Source organism: Podarcis raffonei, chromosome 5 (assembly GCF_027172205.1).
Source record: "Podarcis raffonei isolate rPodRaf1 chromosome 5, rPodRaf1.pri, whole genome shotgun sequence".
Taxonomy (NCBI): Eukaryota; Metazoa; Chordata; class Lepidosauria; order Squamata; family Lacertidae; genus Podarcis; species Podarcis raffonei.
Window position 1 is genome coordinate 101320517 of NC_070606.1, and position 15184 is coordinate 101335700.

Below are 15184 nucleotides of genomic sequence, written 5' to 3' on the forward strand. Positions count from 1 at the left end.
CAGCTCGGGGGTCGCAAATGGTGCCCGCCGAGTCACCACACTCACAGGCTTCAGCGCCTGTGATTTTTAAGGGTCCCCGCGTCGCCGCAGCAGCAAGACCCGATCCTGCGGAGCCGATTCCCCCCGGAGCTCAGAGGGAATCCGCCATTAGTTGATGGCGCTAACCCGGAAGTCCCTGTTTCACCCAGCAAATTGCAGCGCTTTCCCAGGTGGAACTTGCATCACATCACAGCGTTGAATTCCACCCTAAACTAAGTATCTTAACATTGAGACTTTCTATGGAAACCATTCTGGAAGCCACTCTGTGACTGCTTTTAGGGCTTCTCCTTTCTGCTCCAGGTAGCATGGGAGGGAAGGTTGCATTAAAGAATCTATTCCGTTTCTCATCATTGCAGAAACATTGTCAACCACCTCATTTCGCACCTCTAACACCACGATCAGAACAGCCCCTCCTACCACAGGTGAGTTTTCTAGAGTCAAGATCACCACCATTTCAGTTCTCTGATACATTTTCTGAGATTTCCTCTGGGTACTAGATTGGATTCAAGTACGGCTGGCTAAGTGGAACTGGCGGAAATGACTGGCAGAATCCGAGACCAGGGAGAAGAGTAGGTGGAAGAAGATTGGAAAAAATTTAAAGACTATTTACAGAAACACTGTAAAATTAATGAATGTTAGAAGGATGCTGGAATGAAGTTATATGGCTTTAGCAGAAATGTTATAAAGAGTTAAGTAAAAATAGATTGTTAATGGACTAAAGGGAAAAATAAGGTTAGATTGTGTTAAGATAAATTATAGGACAAAAACTGAGAAAGATGGAAAGGATTTGCTGAAATAGCTAACTGAACTGGAATACAAAAAAGGGAGGTGTGAGGAGGTCGTTGAAACAAGTAAATGAAAGACAAGATATGGAAATATTGGATGTGTTTTTAATTGTTTCTGTTTTTGTTTTTGTTTTGTTAAGATAAGTAGTGCTTTTGTTTTTCTTGTATTGTATTGTATTGTATTGTATTGTTCTGTTCTGTTTAACTCTTTTTTTTCTTTTTGTAATCTTTAAACTCTTAATAAATATATTTTTTTAAAAAAAACAAATACGGCTGGCTAAGGGGAACATTAGGAGTGGACTCGGAGCTAGACTTCAGCATTGAATGCTTCTCCTTCTGAACTCTGCATTTTGGCAGGTGTCACTCTGGAAGCCCAGGACAGCATTAGCACTGGCATACAGTTGGATCGTGTTCCTCAGCTGTGGTCTGGGGGATGGGGACAGGGGGAGAAGGAAACCAATTGTGTATTTCTGGTAATGAACTGCAGCCCCACTGACCATGGAGTCCTCCTGTCCCAAATTGCCATACTGGACAACCCGCCCCTCCAAACATCCACACCAACCTTTCTCCTTGCTTTGCCAGAGCCTTGCCTTCAGCCAGATTTGTCTTGTTCCTTTGACTTGGACTTCTGCTCCTGGAGACAAATGGCCTCCAACAGTTTTAACTGGACGCGGCACAAAGGTCCGACACACACAGCAGATACTGGACCGTCCTCCAACCACACCACAGGAGGTGAGGAAGGTCAAACTATCGCCATGTCCAGAAGCCTTCCAGGAGGCCACTTTGGCCTGGACTGGCACCTGGAGCTCTCAATGAAATGGGGCAGCCAGCCTTTCCTCCAAAGGCCTTATATCAAGGGGTCCTGCACTTGGCACCTCCTTCTACATGGCCTGGTGGCAAATTGCCAATAGAAGGTGCTGCTCCTTCTGCACAGGAGCTCCCTTACATGTGTGGTTCTTTCCTCCCCCCCCCCAGAGGGCTATTTCATCTACCTGCAAGGCCATGTGGCCAAAGAAGGGGATGCAACACGCCTGGCCAGTCCTTTCTACACCTTCACCAGGCCCCACTGCTTCTCTTTCTGGTACCACATGCGCGGTGCGGCCCAAAGAAATGCCCTGCGAGTCTATTTGGCCTTTGAGGGCGGATCCCGTGAGCTGATCTGGTCACAGTCTGGGAACAAAGGGGACCAGTGGCACAGAGGCGAAGTCAGCATGCCTCAAGGGAAGAAAGCACAGGTAACGGAGACCCCAGCAGGGCATGCCCCTTGCAGGTGTGGCCTTGTCTGGCCATGAAGCTGATGGGAGATGCCTTTTCTCCCTAGATAATCGTGGAAGGCGAGCCGGGGGAAGACGTCCACAGTGACGTGGCTGTGGATGACTTCTCCATGGAAGAGGGAGATTGCCCAGGTAAGATCAATGCTGTGTCTAGATGGAAGAGCAGAGCATCATCAGAGCTCTGAATATTCCCGGTATAGCTTGTTTTTTGGGCAATGCTGTGCTCTGTGTGTATGAGAGAGAAACATCCAAGTTGTTACAATACATGTTTCATGTTTATATGCTAATATTTGTCTAATTGGTTTTTCACAGTAGGTTATTTTGACATTCAGCAATAGATACATTAACGAATCCTGCTGGTGATGTCAATTGTCAGTTCTTCACAGCCCACCTTGGGTTGTGTCACAGGCTCAATCTGCCAAACATGCCTCCTCTTCAGTCCCAGCAAGGGGTCCCTGGTCTCGGAAGATCAGCCAAGCAGAAGGCTGCGTGTCTGGAACCCAGAAGGAGGCTTCAGGCACCGGCTTCTCCTGGAGTCTCCTGCATAACTGGCATCAATACCTTTGGAAACTAACCATTTTGGTTTGACACATTTTCCATTTCCAATTCTCCACATAGGACTGACCCCAGCAGCTCTCACACCTCTCCCCATCACCACCACCACCAGCAGCAGCACAGCCCCTCCAGCCACAGGTGAGCTTCCCTGGCATAAAGATCCCCTTGATTTTCCCCTGTGGCTTTTGCTGGCCTTTCCGTTCTCTGCTTCATTTTCCAATGTTTCCTCTGGATACACACCTGGATTCTTGTTAAGGGGAGTGCAGAGCACTGAGGAGCATCAGGAGTGGTTTTGGAGGTGGTCTTCCACACTGAAATCTTCTCCTGCTGCATTCTGCATTTTTGAAGACATTGCCCTGGAAGTCCACAGAAGGAGCGCAGGGTCAACAGTGGTAATCGGCTGCATTGGGGAAAGCGGGGGGCCTCTAGGACAATGGGAGAAGGTACCAAAGCCTACATTTCAGGTTATGAATCTCTCCTCCGCTGACCTTGGATTCGCCCAGTTCCCAAAGTATTAGATATATTATTTCCTTAACTGTGAGTCTAGAAAACATTGCAATAATCAACGAGAGCTTTTGCTTATACATTGGTACCTCGGGTTAAGAACTTAATTCGTTCTGGAGGTCCGTTCTTAACCTGAAACTGTTCTTAACCTGAAGCACCACTTTAGCCAATGGGGCCTCCCGCTGCCGCTGTGCTGCCGCCGGGCAATTTCTCTTCTCATCCTGAAGCAAAGTTCTTAAGCCAAGGTACTATTTCTGGGTTAGCGGAGTCTGTAACCTGAAACGTCTGTAACCCAAGGTACCAATGTGACATGGTTGGTCCATCTTAACACATCCTTCAGTACTTCTCTTCACTGAAGATTGACGAGATGCTGAAACATCTGTTAAGATAAGCCCATCACATGAAAAGCAAAAGCTCTCACTCATCCTTGGAGGTTCTTCTCCAAACGCATTGTTGATGATGCAGGGACCAGACTGCCCTTCCCTCCTCACGTTCTGGGCTTCCCGTGACCCTCTTGTGACAATGGATCTGCAGTGGCCACCCAGCTGCAGGAAGAGCAACACAGAGACTGCACGGGGCCCACTGCGTGCAGCTCTTGTCCCTTGTGGGCCTCTTTAATGGGCCTTCCAAGGACGCATGTCCACCTTTCCCACTCTCACTATGATTTCTCTTGCTCCTCTTATGTGTACTTTGGCTTCTGTGGCCCACAACAGACCAAGGGGTTGGTAGTGCCCCTTCAGTTCCAAGAGGGGTGACTGCATACAGAAGCTGGACGCACGCACACTCGGTCCTGCTGGACTGACATTTCCAGGGAGGCCCCTCAACCTTTTCTCCTCTTGTTTTTTCCAGAGTTTCCTCTTCAGTGCAAGTTCCCCTGCTCCTTTGATGAGGGCCTCTGCTCCTGGACACAATCAATTTTCGACACCTTTGACTGGGTGCGGCACAAAGGCCCAACAGCCTCACCCGGCACAGGCCCATCTTCTGACCACACCTCTGGAGGTGAGGGAGGGATCAATATCTCCAGGGCAGGGAAGACGGGCAGATAGGAGACGCTCACACTCTCCATGAAATCCAGGGGCCACCCAGCCTCAGGCCCCCCAGAGCCTTCCACCAAGGATTGCAGATGCAGCAGTGGAAGCTCAAACTTTCTCCTCCAATCGCTGGTGGTAACCTGCCAGATGAGGCACAATTGCCTGGGACACGGGTGGCGCTGTGGTCCAAACCACTGAGCCTCTTGGGCTTGCTGATCAGAAGGTTGGCAGTTCAAACCCGCACAACAGAGTGAGGTCCTGTTGCTCTGTCCCTGCTCCTGCCAACCTAGCACTTCGAAAGCACACCAGTGCAAGTAGATAAATAGGTACCGCTGTGGCAGGAAGGTAAACAGCATTTCCATGCTCTCTGGTTTCCGTCACAGTGTCCCGTAATGCCAGAAGTGGTTTAGTCCTGCTGGCCACATGACCCAGAAAGCTGTCTGCGGACAAACACCGGCTGCCTCTCCCTGAAAGCAAGATGAGCGCCACAACCCCATAGTCTCCTTTGACTGGACAACCGTCCAGGGGTCCTTTACCTTTACTATTACCTGTTTTCTGTGGTGATCAAGTGCCACCACTTCAGAAGTCCTACGGCACTGCAGCTCTCAGCTCACCAGGGATCAGGTAATGTAAGGATTCCTCACATTCCTATGTGCTTCTCTTTCTCAGAGGGCTACTACATCTACCTGGAAGTTAACCAAACCAACTCGCAAGAGGTGGCACGCCTGGTCAGCTCAAAGTGCAGCCCCACCAAACCACAATGCCTCTCCTTCTGGTATCACATGTATGGCACATCCCCAAAAATGGCGCTGCGCGTTTATGTGGTCTCTGATATTGGAACACCTAAGTTGATCTGGTCTCAGACTGGGAACAAAGGCAACCAGTGGCACAGAGGTGAAGTCAGTGTACCTCAGGGAAGAGGTTTGCAGGTAATGAAACCACAGGTGTGACCAGCAGCACCTGAGTCTTGTCCACCCCTGAAACTGACTAGAGATGCTTCTTCTTCCTAGATATTCCTGGAAGGGGTGTGGGGGGAAAACTCCCAGAGTGTTGTGGCTGTGGATGACCTCTCGATAGAAGCGGAAGATTGCCCAGGTGAGACTCCCCAGTCTGTTCCAGTTTGGCTGTACCTTATTAAATCATGTAAATAAATAAATAATTTTTTATTTCTACCCCGCCCTTCCCGATTCAGAAAAACAAATCTAAAACACTTAATTGATGCAACAAAAAGCAGCTTAGAATACAGTATAAAACGTGAATAACAATAAATTCAGAATTCAAAAATCAATTTAGGGGGGAAATCCATCCAATAAACATTAGATGATCACCAGGGCTAGTTGGCTAAATTAGTCCTATTTGGGCCAGCGCGGAGACCAGGGGAGAATTAGCTGTGGGGTCTCAGAGCAGGGAATCTTCATAAAAAGGAGAGGAGGAGGGAAGGGGAATAAAAGATCAAACTAAGTTCAGATTGAAAGCCAGGCAGAATAGCTCTGTCTTACAGGCCCTGAGGAAGGAAGTGAAATCCTGCAGGGCCCTGGTCTCCTGGGACAGAGCATTCTACCAGGTTGGAGCCATCACTGAAAAGGCCCTGGCCCTGGCGGAGGATAGTCTGACTTTCTTAGGGCCCGGGACCTCTATGGTGTTGTTATTCATGGACCTTATTATTATTAGTGTGGGCTATTTTAGTGGCCATGGATGGCAGGAGGAAGGGGAGAGAAACATCCCTGGCTTTTTACGTCAGCACGTTATTAGTATTGTAAATCTCACGCTGGGTTGTGAAGCGTGACCCTGAGATGATGCAAGACCAGCCGCGCACCAGCCTGAGCATGAATGGGGAACGTAAAGAGGTTTAGGGGAGCGCCTTCTACATCAGGCTGAAGATGGACACATCCACCTTTCTCCTTCTTGCTCTGTCAGCTTCCTCCATTCGATGCAATTTCTCTTGCTCTTTTGATGTGGACTTCTGCTCCTGGAAACAGCTGGCCTCCAACGCCTTTAACTGGAGGCGGCACAAAGGCCCAACGCCCTCGCTAAACACTGGACCAACCCAAGACCACACTTCAGGAGGTGAGGAGGGATGAGGGCATCCCCACTGGGGGAGCAGGACAGATAAGAAACCCTTGCGCCCTCATGAGCCCACCAGTCTTAGACATTCCAGAGGCTTCCACCAGGGATTGCAGACGCAAAAGGGGAAGCTGGAATCCTGCTCTCCTTGTAATAATAGCAACCTACCAGATGAGGGCTGCTGCTGGTGCTGTGGGTTAAACCACAGAGCCTAGGGCTAGCTGATCAGAAGGTCGATGGTTCGAATCCCCGTGATGGGGTGAGCTCCTGTTGCTCAGTCCCTGCTCCTGCCAACCTAGCAGTTCAAAAGCACATCAAAGTGCAAGTAGATAAATAGGTACCGCTCTGGCGGGAAGGTAAACGGCGTTTCCGTGCGCTGCTCTGGTTCGCCAGAAGCGGCTTAGTCATGCTGGCCACATGACCCGGAAGCTGTACGCCGGCTCCCTCGGCCAGTAAAGCGAGATGAGCGCCGCAACCCCAGAGTCGGCCACGACTGGACCTAATGGTCAGGGGTCCCTTTACCTTTACCTTTAGATGAGGTCACTGTGTGGCCTGTTTTCTGCTGCACTCAGCGCCACCACTTTGGAAGACCCACGGGTGGCATAGCAGCTGCCGACCCCCCAGCCATCAGACCATGTAGGGGTCTGTCTCTTGCACATGTGAATTTCTTTTTCAGAGGGCCATTTTATCTACCTGGACGGCAGTGCCACCAACACAGGGGACACCACACACCTGGTCAGCCCCGTCTGTGACTCCTCCAGGCCCCACTGCCTCCGCTTCTGGTATCACATGTACGGGGCAGCTCAAACAATGGCACTGCGCATTTTAGTCATCTCTGGTGGCGCCGCGCCTGTGCTGCTCTGGAGTCAAACCGGGAACAAAGGGGACCAGTGGCACAGAGGTGAAGTCAGTGTGGCTCATGGAGAAAACATGCAGGTAAGGGGGACACGGTAAGGTGATGCATCTGCAGGTGTAACCAGCAGCACGGGAGCCTCGCCTGGCTAGGATCCTGACCAAAGATGCTGCTTCTCTCTAGATAATCCTCGAAGGTATGCGGGGCGAAGACGTCCACAGTGACATGGCTGTGGACGACCTTTCCTTAGAAGAGGGATTTTGCCCAGGTAAGCCACCCTCACCACACACCAAGTAAGGTTCCTCAGGGTGGGCCTGGGCTTAGCTATACTAGAATGGCATGGTTGACTGGCAATTGGGGTGGCTAAAGGAACGAAGAAGTCCCCTGCCGTTTCATATCAGTGCTTCAGCACTCATCCTTGGTTGTAAAGCACGTCCTTGAGGTCATGCAAGATGACCAGCCCTGTGTGAGACTGAGCATATGCGGCGCCGGAGTACAAAGATCTGCCAGTCACCCCCCTCTGCCCGGTTGCCCAGGCCCAGGCACGCAGAAGGGCAGAGCCGGCCGGCTGCCTCAGCGTCTCGCTGGCTCGGTTGCCCCCGAACTCGTGGCGCAGAGCTGCCCTTAGCAGCAGAGCGCGCTGTAGCGCTCCGACCGACGGGCGAGCTCTTCCCCGGACTTAACTCTCGGGCCCCGGACTCTCGGCCTGGCGCCCCTGAGAGCCCGGCGCCCAGGTGCCCTGCACCCCTAGCACCCATGGGTAAGACAGCCCTGGATGAGCATGAAGGGTGCACAAAGAATTTGGGGAATTGGCTTCTCCTGGTGGTCTGCTGCACCTTTAGCCTGGCCGTGTTTGTGTGTTCAACTGGGGCTTGCATATTGAAAGGCTCTGCTTATGTCTCTGTTGCTCCTTTGAGTCGTTCTCCTTTCTTCCCTGAGCCTGCAGATAGCAGGGCATGTAGCCTTGAATTAACGAACCATTGCTATTTCTCACAATAGGAGGAATTGCAGCAGCATCTGCACACAAGAGCACCACCACCAACGATTAAACCACTGTGCTAGCGCTGGTTCCCCTCTCTTCCTATCTAATGAATCTTGTAGCCAGTGAACATTGGCTGATATTCAAAATGACCAGAATTAATGTATTTCTGATGAATTCATGCTTTTCCACTGATGACTATTGGCAAGGAACCTTCAACGAAGTACGGAAACCACTCATTCGATAACTGATTTACTCTTCAAGACCCAAAAGAAGATTGTGGGGCCAAATTCACAGATAGAGAGGAAACGTTTCTAATTGTATTGTTAAACAACTAATTGTTATAGCTGAATTTATTTGATTTTTTTCTTTTTAAAATAATTTCCTTGGCTACTTCACTTATGAACACTTTAAATCTGGCATGATGAACTTTTCTTATTTTCCTTCTGACATATTTCAAAACTCTTTACATATTTAACAATGGGGACCTTTATATGTCCGGCTCTCCTTTGTCAACTACAAATTGTCGCTTTTTTTGTGTTGAATATATGCTATATGGTAATTGATGGACCTAATAGGTATCTCAAGCCATTTGCACATAACAAAATAGGCGCCTACACAACACAAAACACTGTTGCTGTAAGTAGGTTTTAATTTATTTGTTTTTTATCTTATATTTTGGAAATGTACATCCAGTTTTTTTTTCCTTTAAATTTTTTGGGGGCCCCCAAGAAAGTGGGGCCCTAAGCTAGAGCTTGTTTAGCTTTACGTATGTACATAAATCCGGCACTGGCTTGGACAGACTGGCGTTGCAAAATGGATCGGCTTTTGTGCAACAAAATGGATCGAGATTTGCCACTGGAGACGTAGCCAAGTGGAAGAAGCCAAGGAAGGCAATTCAGGTCAACTCTATCAAATCTTGCCACAGCATAATACAAATAATAAAGACAATTATACATTCCAAATTAAAATTTTTGAGGGGACTTCCCATGTTCTGGCTGGTCGGGAGAAATATTTCTTTTACTTCTTCCTACTTGTTCCTCTCTTGTTTTTCCCCAATTTCATATTTCCGACCTTGACCCATTGTCTTATCACCCCAGTCACTGGTACCAACTTTCAATTGTGTTTAACAGAGGCCAAAGAGAGAATATGGATTTGTTATTTTCTCTTACCGATACAGAACCTACATAAGGACTCTATATAGGGTCTTGGGTACCCCGTCAGGGATAAAGGAGCAGTTTTTTTCTTATAACAGTTGGCTTTGGCATTTTGGCCTGGAGAGTCAGAAATCACATCACACACCAGATTTCTGTGGCTCAGGCAGGCCAAGGGGTGATATTCCTGAGGATTAAGCAAGTTTCACCTAATTCCAGCCACAGTTTACACAAAACATTTGCATTGGGCAAACCACGACCATTAAGGCCAAGGCGGTCCCTTGATCTAGGAGAGGAATCCCTTCAGGAACTTCCCCAGATGGCTTTCTGCCCCTGTGGGGTCTTTCGGGGAGCCAAGATGGCTTTTGGATTGCTGTCCTGCACTGCTCTAGACATGTGGTTTATATATATGTGTTTGCCTTGTGCAATTATCAATGCGGGTGGCGCTGTGGTCTAAACCACAGAGCATAGGACTTGCCGATCAGAAGGTCGGCGGTTTGAATCCCCACAATGGGGTGAGCTCCCGTTGCTCAGTCCCTGCTCCTGCCAACCTAGCAGTTCGAAAGCACGTTAAAGTGCAAGTAGATAAAGAGGTCCAGCTCCGGCAGGAAGGTAAACGGCGTTTCCGTGCGCTGCTCTGGTTCCCCAGAAGCGGCTTAGTCATGCTGGCCACATGACCCAGACGCTGTACGCCGGCTCCCTTGGCCAATAAAGCGAGATGAGCGCTGCAACCCCAGAGTCGGTCACGACTGGACCTAATGGTCAGGGGTCCCTTTACCTTTACCTATTCTATATTTGAGACCTTTGGATTCCTATAACAACATGGAGGATGAGCACGTTAAACACCAACTTTCTGACTGTGTGAGAGAGAATGATTGAATTTAGGACCGAAGCCTTATGAGGAATGGTCGAGGGAGTCGGGTCGGGATGAGCCTGGAGAAAAGGAGACTGAGATGCAGGACGAGAGCCAGTGTCTTCAAACACTTCAAGGACTGCCCCATGGAAGGTTTTCTGCTGCCCCAGAAGGCAGGACCCGAACCCAGGGCTTCAAGTTACCAAAAGGGTGATTCCGACCCAACATCAGGAACAGGCTTCTGACAGTGATTGTTGTTTGACAGCGGAACGGATGACCTTGGGAGATGGAGGACTCTCCTTCCTTGGAAGCTTTTAAGCAGAGGTTGGACGGCCATCTCTCAGGGATTCTGTCGTTGAGATTCCTGCCTTCCAGGGGGTTGGACTAGATGACCCTTGGGGTCCCTTCCAACCCGACAACTCAATGACGTTCATCTTAATGCCTGTGAAGTCTTCCCTCTCCTCCCCAAACCCCCCAAATCTTGTCCTGCCTTCCATATACACACAGATGCACCAACTCTGCAGCACATTTTTGCAAGTAGCAGAACCCCAAATAAATGGCTGGCAACGATCATAAAAGAGAAAAAAAAACCCACTTTATTCTCTTTTGGAAAGCAAAAATACAGAGTTGTCTTTGTTTTCCACATGGCGGACGGTGTTCCTTCATGTGTCCCTTCCGCTGGAGCAGCCTGGTCCCTGTGGAAGAGGCTGAGATCTCTTGCGTGGGCACAGGATCAAGCCCTAGATTTCCCCACTCAGGCAGAGCCAACAGCAAAATGCCCCCCTGGCAAACCTCCTTGAGCTCGATGAGCAAAGGCAGGCTCTGTGCGCACCGTCAGAGGGGCTTCCTAGGAGCACGATCTCCCGTGGGTTTCCATCAGTCTCTCCACACACAAAAAGTCCCTCTTGGCAAGTCCTCCTGGGCCAGCCTGCGGCCTCTCCAGGTAGTTCTCTCCTGCCTCATCATAGACGGGGTTGACGTAAGTGCCACTCTTGGGCTCTTCTGCAAAGTCCTTCTGGCTGGTGGGCGGCCACTTTGCGTCCTCCTCCAGCTGCCGCTGCAGCTTCCGGTACTGGCTGGAGGAGCGGAAGCGGAAGAGGGCCTTGATCAGAAGCCAGAGGCGGTGGTTCTGCAGGATGCCGTCCTGCAAAGAACATGGGAGCATGAGAAAGGGGCCCATCCATTCTTAAAAACACCAGAAGCATTTTTACTTGGTATTATACAGGTGAAACTCGGAAAATTAGAATATCGTGGAAAAGTTCATTTATTTCAGTAATTCAGCTTGAAAAGTGAAACTCATATATGAGATAGACTCATGACATGCAAAGCGAGAAATGTCAAGCCTTTATTTGTTATAATTGTGATGATCATGGCTTACAGCTGATGAAAACCCCAAATTAACAATCTCAGAAAATTAGAATATTAATTGTAATGCTGACTTCATTTTCAAAGCAGCACTTTGGCACCTGCCCACACTGCCAAAAGTACCAAAACCTTGTTCAATGCCCATGGGATTACTGTGCTTGATTGGCCATGCCGCATTGAGGCAGTAATTGATGCAAAAGGGGCCCAAACCAAATACTGAGTACATATGCATGCTTTTACTTCTCAGAGGTCCAATATTGCTCTATTTGCGGTCCTTGTTTTATGAGGGGAAAGTTGCCTCATTGGGAATTCAGTGGCTAGTTTAATCACCGGGGGCAAGACGGTTTGATCCTATTGCACCGATCCTGGCCCGGCTGCACCGGCTGCCACTTAGTTTCCGGGCCTCATTCAAAGCGCCGCTTTTGACCTCTAAAGCCTGAAATGGCTCAGGACCACAATATTCCCCACGTGAAGCGACCCGGATCCTAAGATCATCTTCTGAGGCCTGTTGTCGTGTGCCTGCTCCGCAAGAGGGGTGGCCCCATGAGAAGAGGGACTTTTCTGTGGTGGCTCCCCGCTTGTGGAATGCTTTCCCCAGGGAAGTTCACCTTGCACCTCCATTACACATGTTTAGGCACCAGGCGAAAAGGTTCCTCTTCAACCAGGCGTTGGGATGAACAACATGCTATGCCCTTTAAAATGTGTTTGGAGTAGGGGGCTTATTGGGATTTTGTGTCTTCATTTTGTATTTGTTATGTTGTAAATCGCCCTATGATTTTCAGATGAAGGGCAGTATATCAATTTAATTAATCATCATCATCATCTGTTGGTGAGCAGGAGGAGGATGCTGAGCCCGAGGGATCGCTTTCCCGACCCTCTTTAACCCCCCAAATCTCCTCCGCATCCCCTGAACCACCACCAGCAGATTCCCACAACCCCTGGGAGGAGGGAGCGCTCTGCTGGAAGGGAAAACTCTGAGCCAGTTCCTGGGGAAATGAAAAGCTGTAGCTCAGAGGCTGAGCGTTGGCCTTGCAAGCAGAAGCTCTCAAGTTCAATCCCCGCTGGGACCGAGAGACCCCTGCCTGAAACCGTGGACAGCTGCTGCCAGTCCGTGTAGACAGCGTTGGACTAGATGGGCCAGCAGCCAGACTCCTGAAATCACGCTCGCCTGCTCACCTCCACGAAGAACGAGACGGAGAAGGCCACCAGAAGCATCAGCAGAACATACACCCTCCAGATGGTTGGGGTGCAGAGAAACTGTGAGGAAAGAGGTTGCAAGCTGGTTAAGCTTCCGCAGCGCCTTCAGGTCAGCCTGCCTGGCATCTGCCCCCTCCTTCCACACCCCACACCCCTGCAGCCCGGCCCAGGGCTCTGCGTTTTGCCCCAAGCGCAGAGCATGGCGCTTCAATCTGGTGCCGGCTGAGGGGAGCTCCGGGTTCACCTCCCACCCTCCCTTGGAGTCTCCCGCTAGGCACTTCCGACTCACCTCCATTCCTCTGTAGATGGGGTCCAGGTCAGCGAAGAAAAGGAAAAGGGAAACTCCGAGCTGGACACACAGCAGGCCAGAGAAGATATCTGGGGAATCAAGAAGAGGAAGAGCCCCCAGTGAAGCCCAGGAATCGGGGGGCCTCTAGGATCAGGAAGAGCAACGGGAGATGGGAGGCAACAACAGTATCTGAAGGAGCGTCTCCACCCCCATCGTTCTACCTGGACACTGAGGTCCAGCGCCGAGGGCCTTCTGGTGGTTCCCTCACTGCAAGAAGCAAAGCTACAGGGAACCAGGCAGAGGGCCTTCTCGGTAGTGGCACCCGCCCTGTGGAACGCCCTCCCACCAGATGCCAAAGAGAACAACAACTACCGGACTTTTAGAAGACACCTGAACACAGTCCTGTATAGGGAAGTTTTTAATGACTGATGTTTTACTGTATTTTAATATTTGGTTGGAAGCCGCCCAGAGTGGCTGGGGAAGCCCAGCCAGATGGGCGGGATATAAATAATAAATTATTGTTATTGTTATTGTTATTGTTATTGTTATTGTTATTGTTATTGTTATAACCAAGCAGGTTCCCATGTGCCCCTGGACCTCAGGAAGGGCGACTGGTCACTGGGGCTGCTCCTGCTGCCACCACAATGGGTTCCTTCCTTCCTTCCTTCCTTCCTTCCTTCCTTCCTTCCTTCCTTCCTTCCTTTCTTCCATGTTTGCCTGGCCCATATTTTGATCACATCTTGCACTGATTAATTCCCCTGAGTCCAAGAACTGAACCCGTTGAATCATTCGACCTAGTCAGATGCACGGAAAATCGGAGCAGAAATCTTGCTCCCCTGAGCTTCAATTCAACAGGTAAGATCTGATTTTCACAAGGTCCAGCCATTGGTACAAAATGCAGTCAAAATATGGGTCAAGTGACAATGTTGATGAGCCCTTCCTTCCTTCCTTCCTTCCTTCCTTCCTTCCTTCCTTCCTTCCTTCCTGTCAGGGAACTGCCATCAGTGCCGGAGGGAGAGAGCAAGCTCCAGAGGGACTCCAGAGAGTGCCCCGGGATGGGGAGAGGCAGCCCATCTTCTGGGGAAGAGAATCAGCGTAGCACCAGTGGAGAAGGGGGGCAGATGGGGGAAGCGGCGAGGCGGTCCCATGACTCCTTGCCGGGGACCAGCGGGGAGAGTAGAGGTCCTCCACTGCCCACACCCTCCTTGCGCAGAAGGCTTCCGCGCAGGGAGAGTAGGAGGAGACTAGGCGTCAAAGAGCTTCTTTGCTGGAAGAAGTTTAAGAAACGCCCACTGACGGATTCTGCCAGCGTTTGAAACAGCCATGGGTGAGTGGCTGTCCGGACAGAAAAGGTTCACTCAGGCAACCCAGCCAGGTGTTTGCACCGGCTTATGCACGAGCAACCCCTAGAACCATCACACTTCCTTCCACGGAGTGTGATAAGGAGCAAAGAGAGAATGCATGGAAAGCTCTCTGAGCACTGCAGGAAAACGCTCCCTGGGCTGCGCCCACAACCAGACCCCTGGCGAGGCTAGTTCTGGGGTCTCTGCTGGGCTGGCTGGGGCAGAAGTCATCATGAACCGAAAAGGCAGAAAAGGGCGTGAGGGTCCGCTGCCCCCTCCCCGTTAACTCACAGTTGGTGTAGATGGGCTTCCGGAAGGGCTTCCCCTTGGAGAAGACAAAGGCTGCGATGATGCAGTTGACGGTGACCAGTGGCCAGAGAGTGGTGTCCTCATAGCTCAGGACGGAGTGCTCCGGGGCTGTGGCGTTGCTGGCCGTCCCGTTGCCCAGGGGCACAGGGTGGTCTGCGGTAGGGCACCCCCTGGAAGGAAGACACCCCCCCCCCGGAGTTACTTCCTCTGCCTCATTGTCCTGGTCAGATGCAGGTCAGAATGAAGAGGCAGAGGCAGATGCTGGCCAAGTTAACTCTTCATTCAAGGAAATGGCAGGCAACTCGGCCTAGTGGTCTCAGCAACCCTTCCCAGCAGGTCTTGGCCCCATGGAACCGTTGCCAGGCTGAAGGTCCCTGCCTTCCACCTAAGGCTCCTCCTCTCCCGGATGTTTCCCAAGCCGCCTCAAACTGCGCCTGAGCACCTTTGGTCTCTGTTCTGCTTCCCTCCTTATTCTGGGAGAACAGGGGAAGGGGAGATTGTGGGAATATTCAGGGTGGCAAGAGAGGATATATTGTTAATTAATATCCTTCCTAACTTGCACTAGCAAGATCCTTTACTAAGCAGAGTTT

At 50.5% G+C, this 15184-nt stretch overlaps 2 protein-coding genes across 3 annotated transcripts in view; one reads left to right on the forward strand and one right to left on the reverse strand.

Moving 5' to 3' along the window:
• The first annotated feature begins 1409 nt into the window (after positions 1-1409).
• On the forward strand, positions 1410-8691 carry LOC128413460 (MAM and LDL-receptor class A domain-containing protein 1-like). The gene is made up of 11 exons (XM_053387463.1): positions 1410-1556; positions 1800-2059; positions 2146-2230; positions 2717-2791; positions 4007-4156; positions 4858-5117; positions 5199-5283; positions 6106-6255; positions 6929-7188; positions 7289-7373; positions 8105-8691. The coding sequence occupies exons 1-11, from the start codon at positions 1469-1471 to the stop codon at positions 8152-8154; spliced, it is 1548 nt and encodes a 515-aa protein (XP_053243438.1). The 5' UTR covers positions 1410-1468; the 3' UTR covers positions 8155-8691.
• A 1976-nt stretch (positions 8692-10667) lies between these two features.
• Positions 10668-15184, reverse strand: part of LOC128414917 (probable cation-transporting ATPase 13A5) — a 55991-nt gene continuing 51474 nt past the window's right edge. For both annotated transcript variants that reach the window (XM_053390884.1, XM_053390882.1), the window contains 4 exons: positions 14577-14764; positions 12943-13031; positions 12633-12713; positions 10668-11235 (listed from right to left, as the gene is read on the reverse strand). In XM_053390884.1, coding sequence (XP_053246859.1) covers positions 10939-11235; positions 12633-12713; positions 12943-13031; positions 14577-14764 — 655 coding nt within the window. In that variant the 3' untranslated portion in view covers positions 10668-10938. The remainder of the gene's footprint in view (positions 11236-12632; positions 12714-12942; positions 13032-14576; positions 14765-15184) is intronic.

What these genes read in the sequence shown, in the direction of transcription:
- LOC128413460 (XM_053387463.1), top strand. Translation starts at nt 1,469, where the DNA reads ATGGCCTCCAACAGTTTTAACTGGACGCGGCACAAAGGTCCGACACAC. An exon ending in CCAAGACCACACTTCAGGAG is followed by an intron (nt 6,256 to 6,928) that starts GTGAGGAGGGAT and finishes TTTCTTTTTCAG; the next exon opens with AGGGCCATTTTATCTACCTG. An exon ending in CTCATGGAGAAAACATGCAG is followed by an intron (nt 7,189 to 7,288) that starts GTAAGGGGGACA and finishes GCTTCTCTCTAG; the next exon opens with ATAATCCTCGAAGGTATGCG.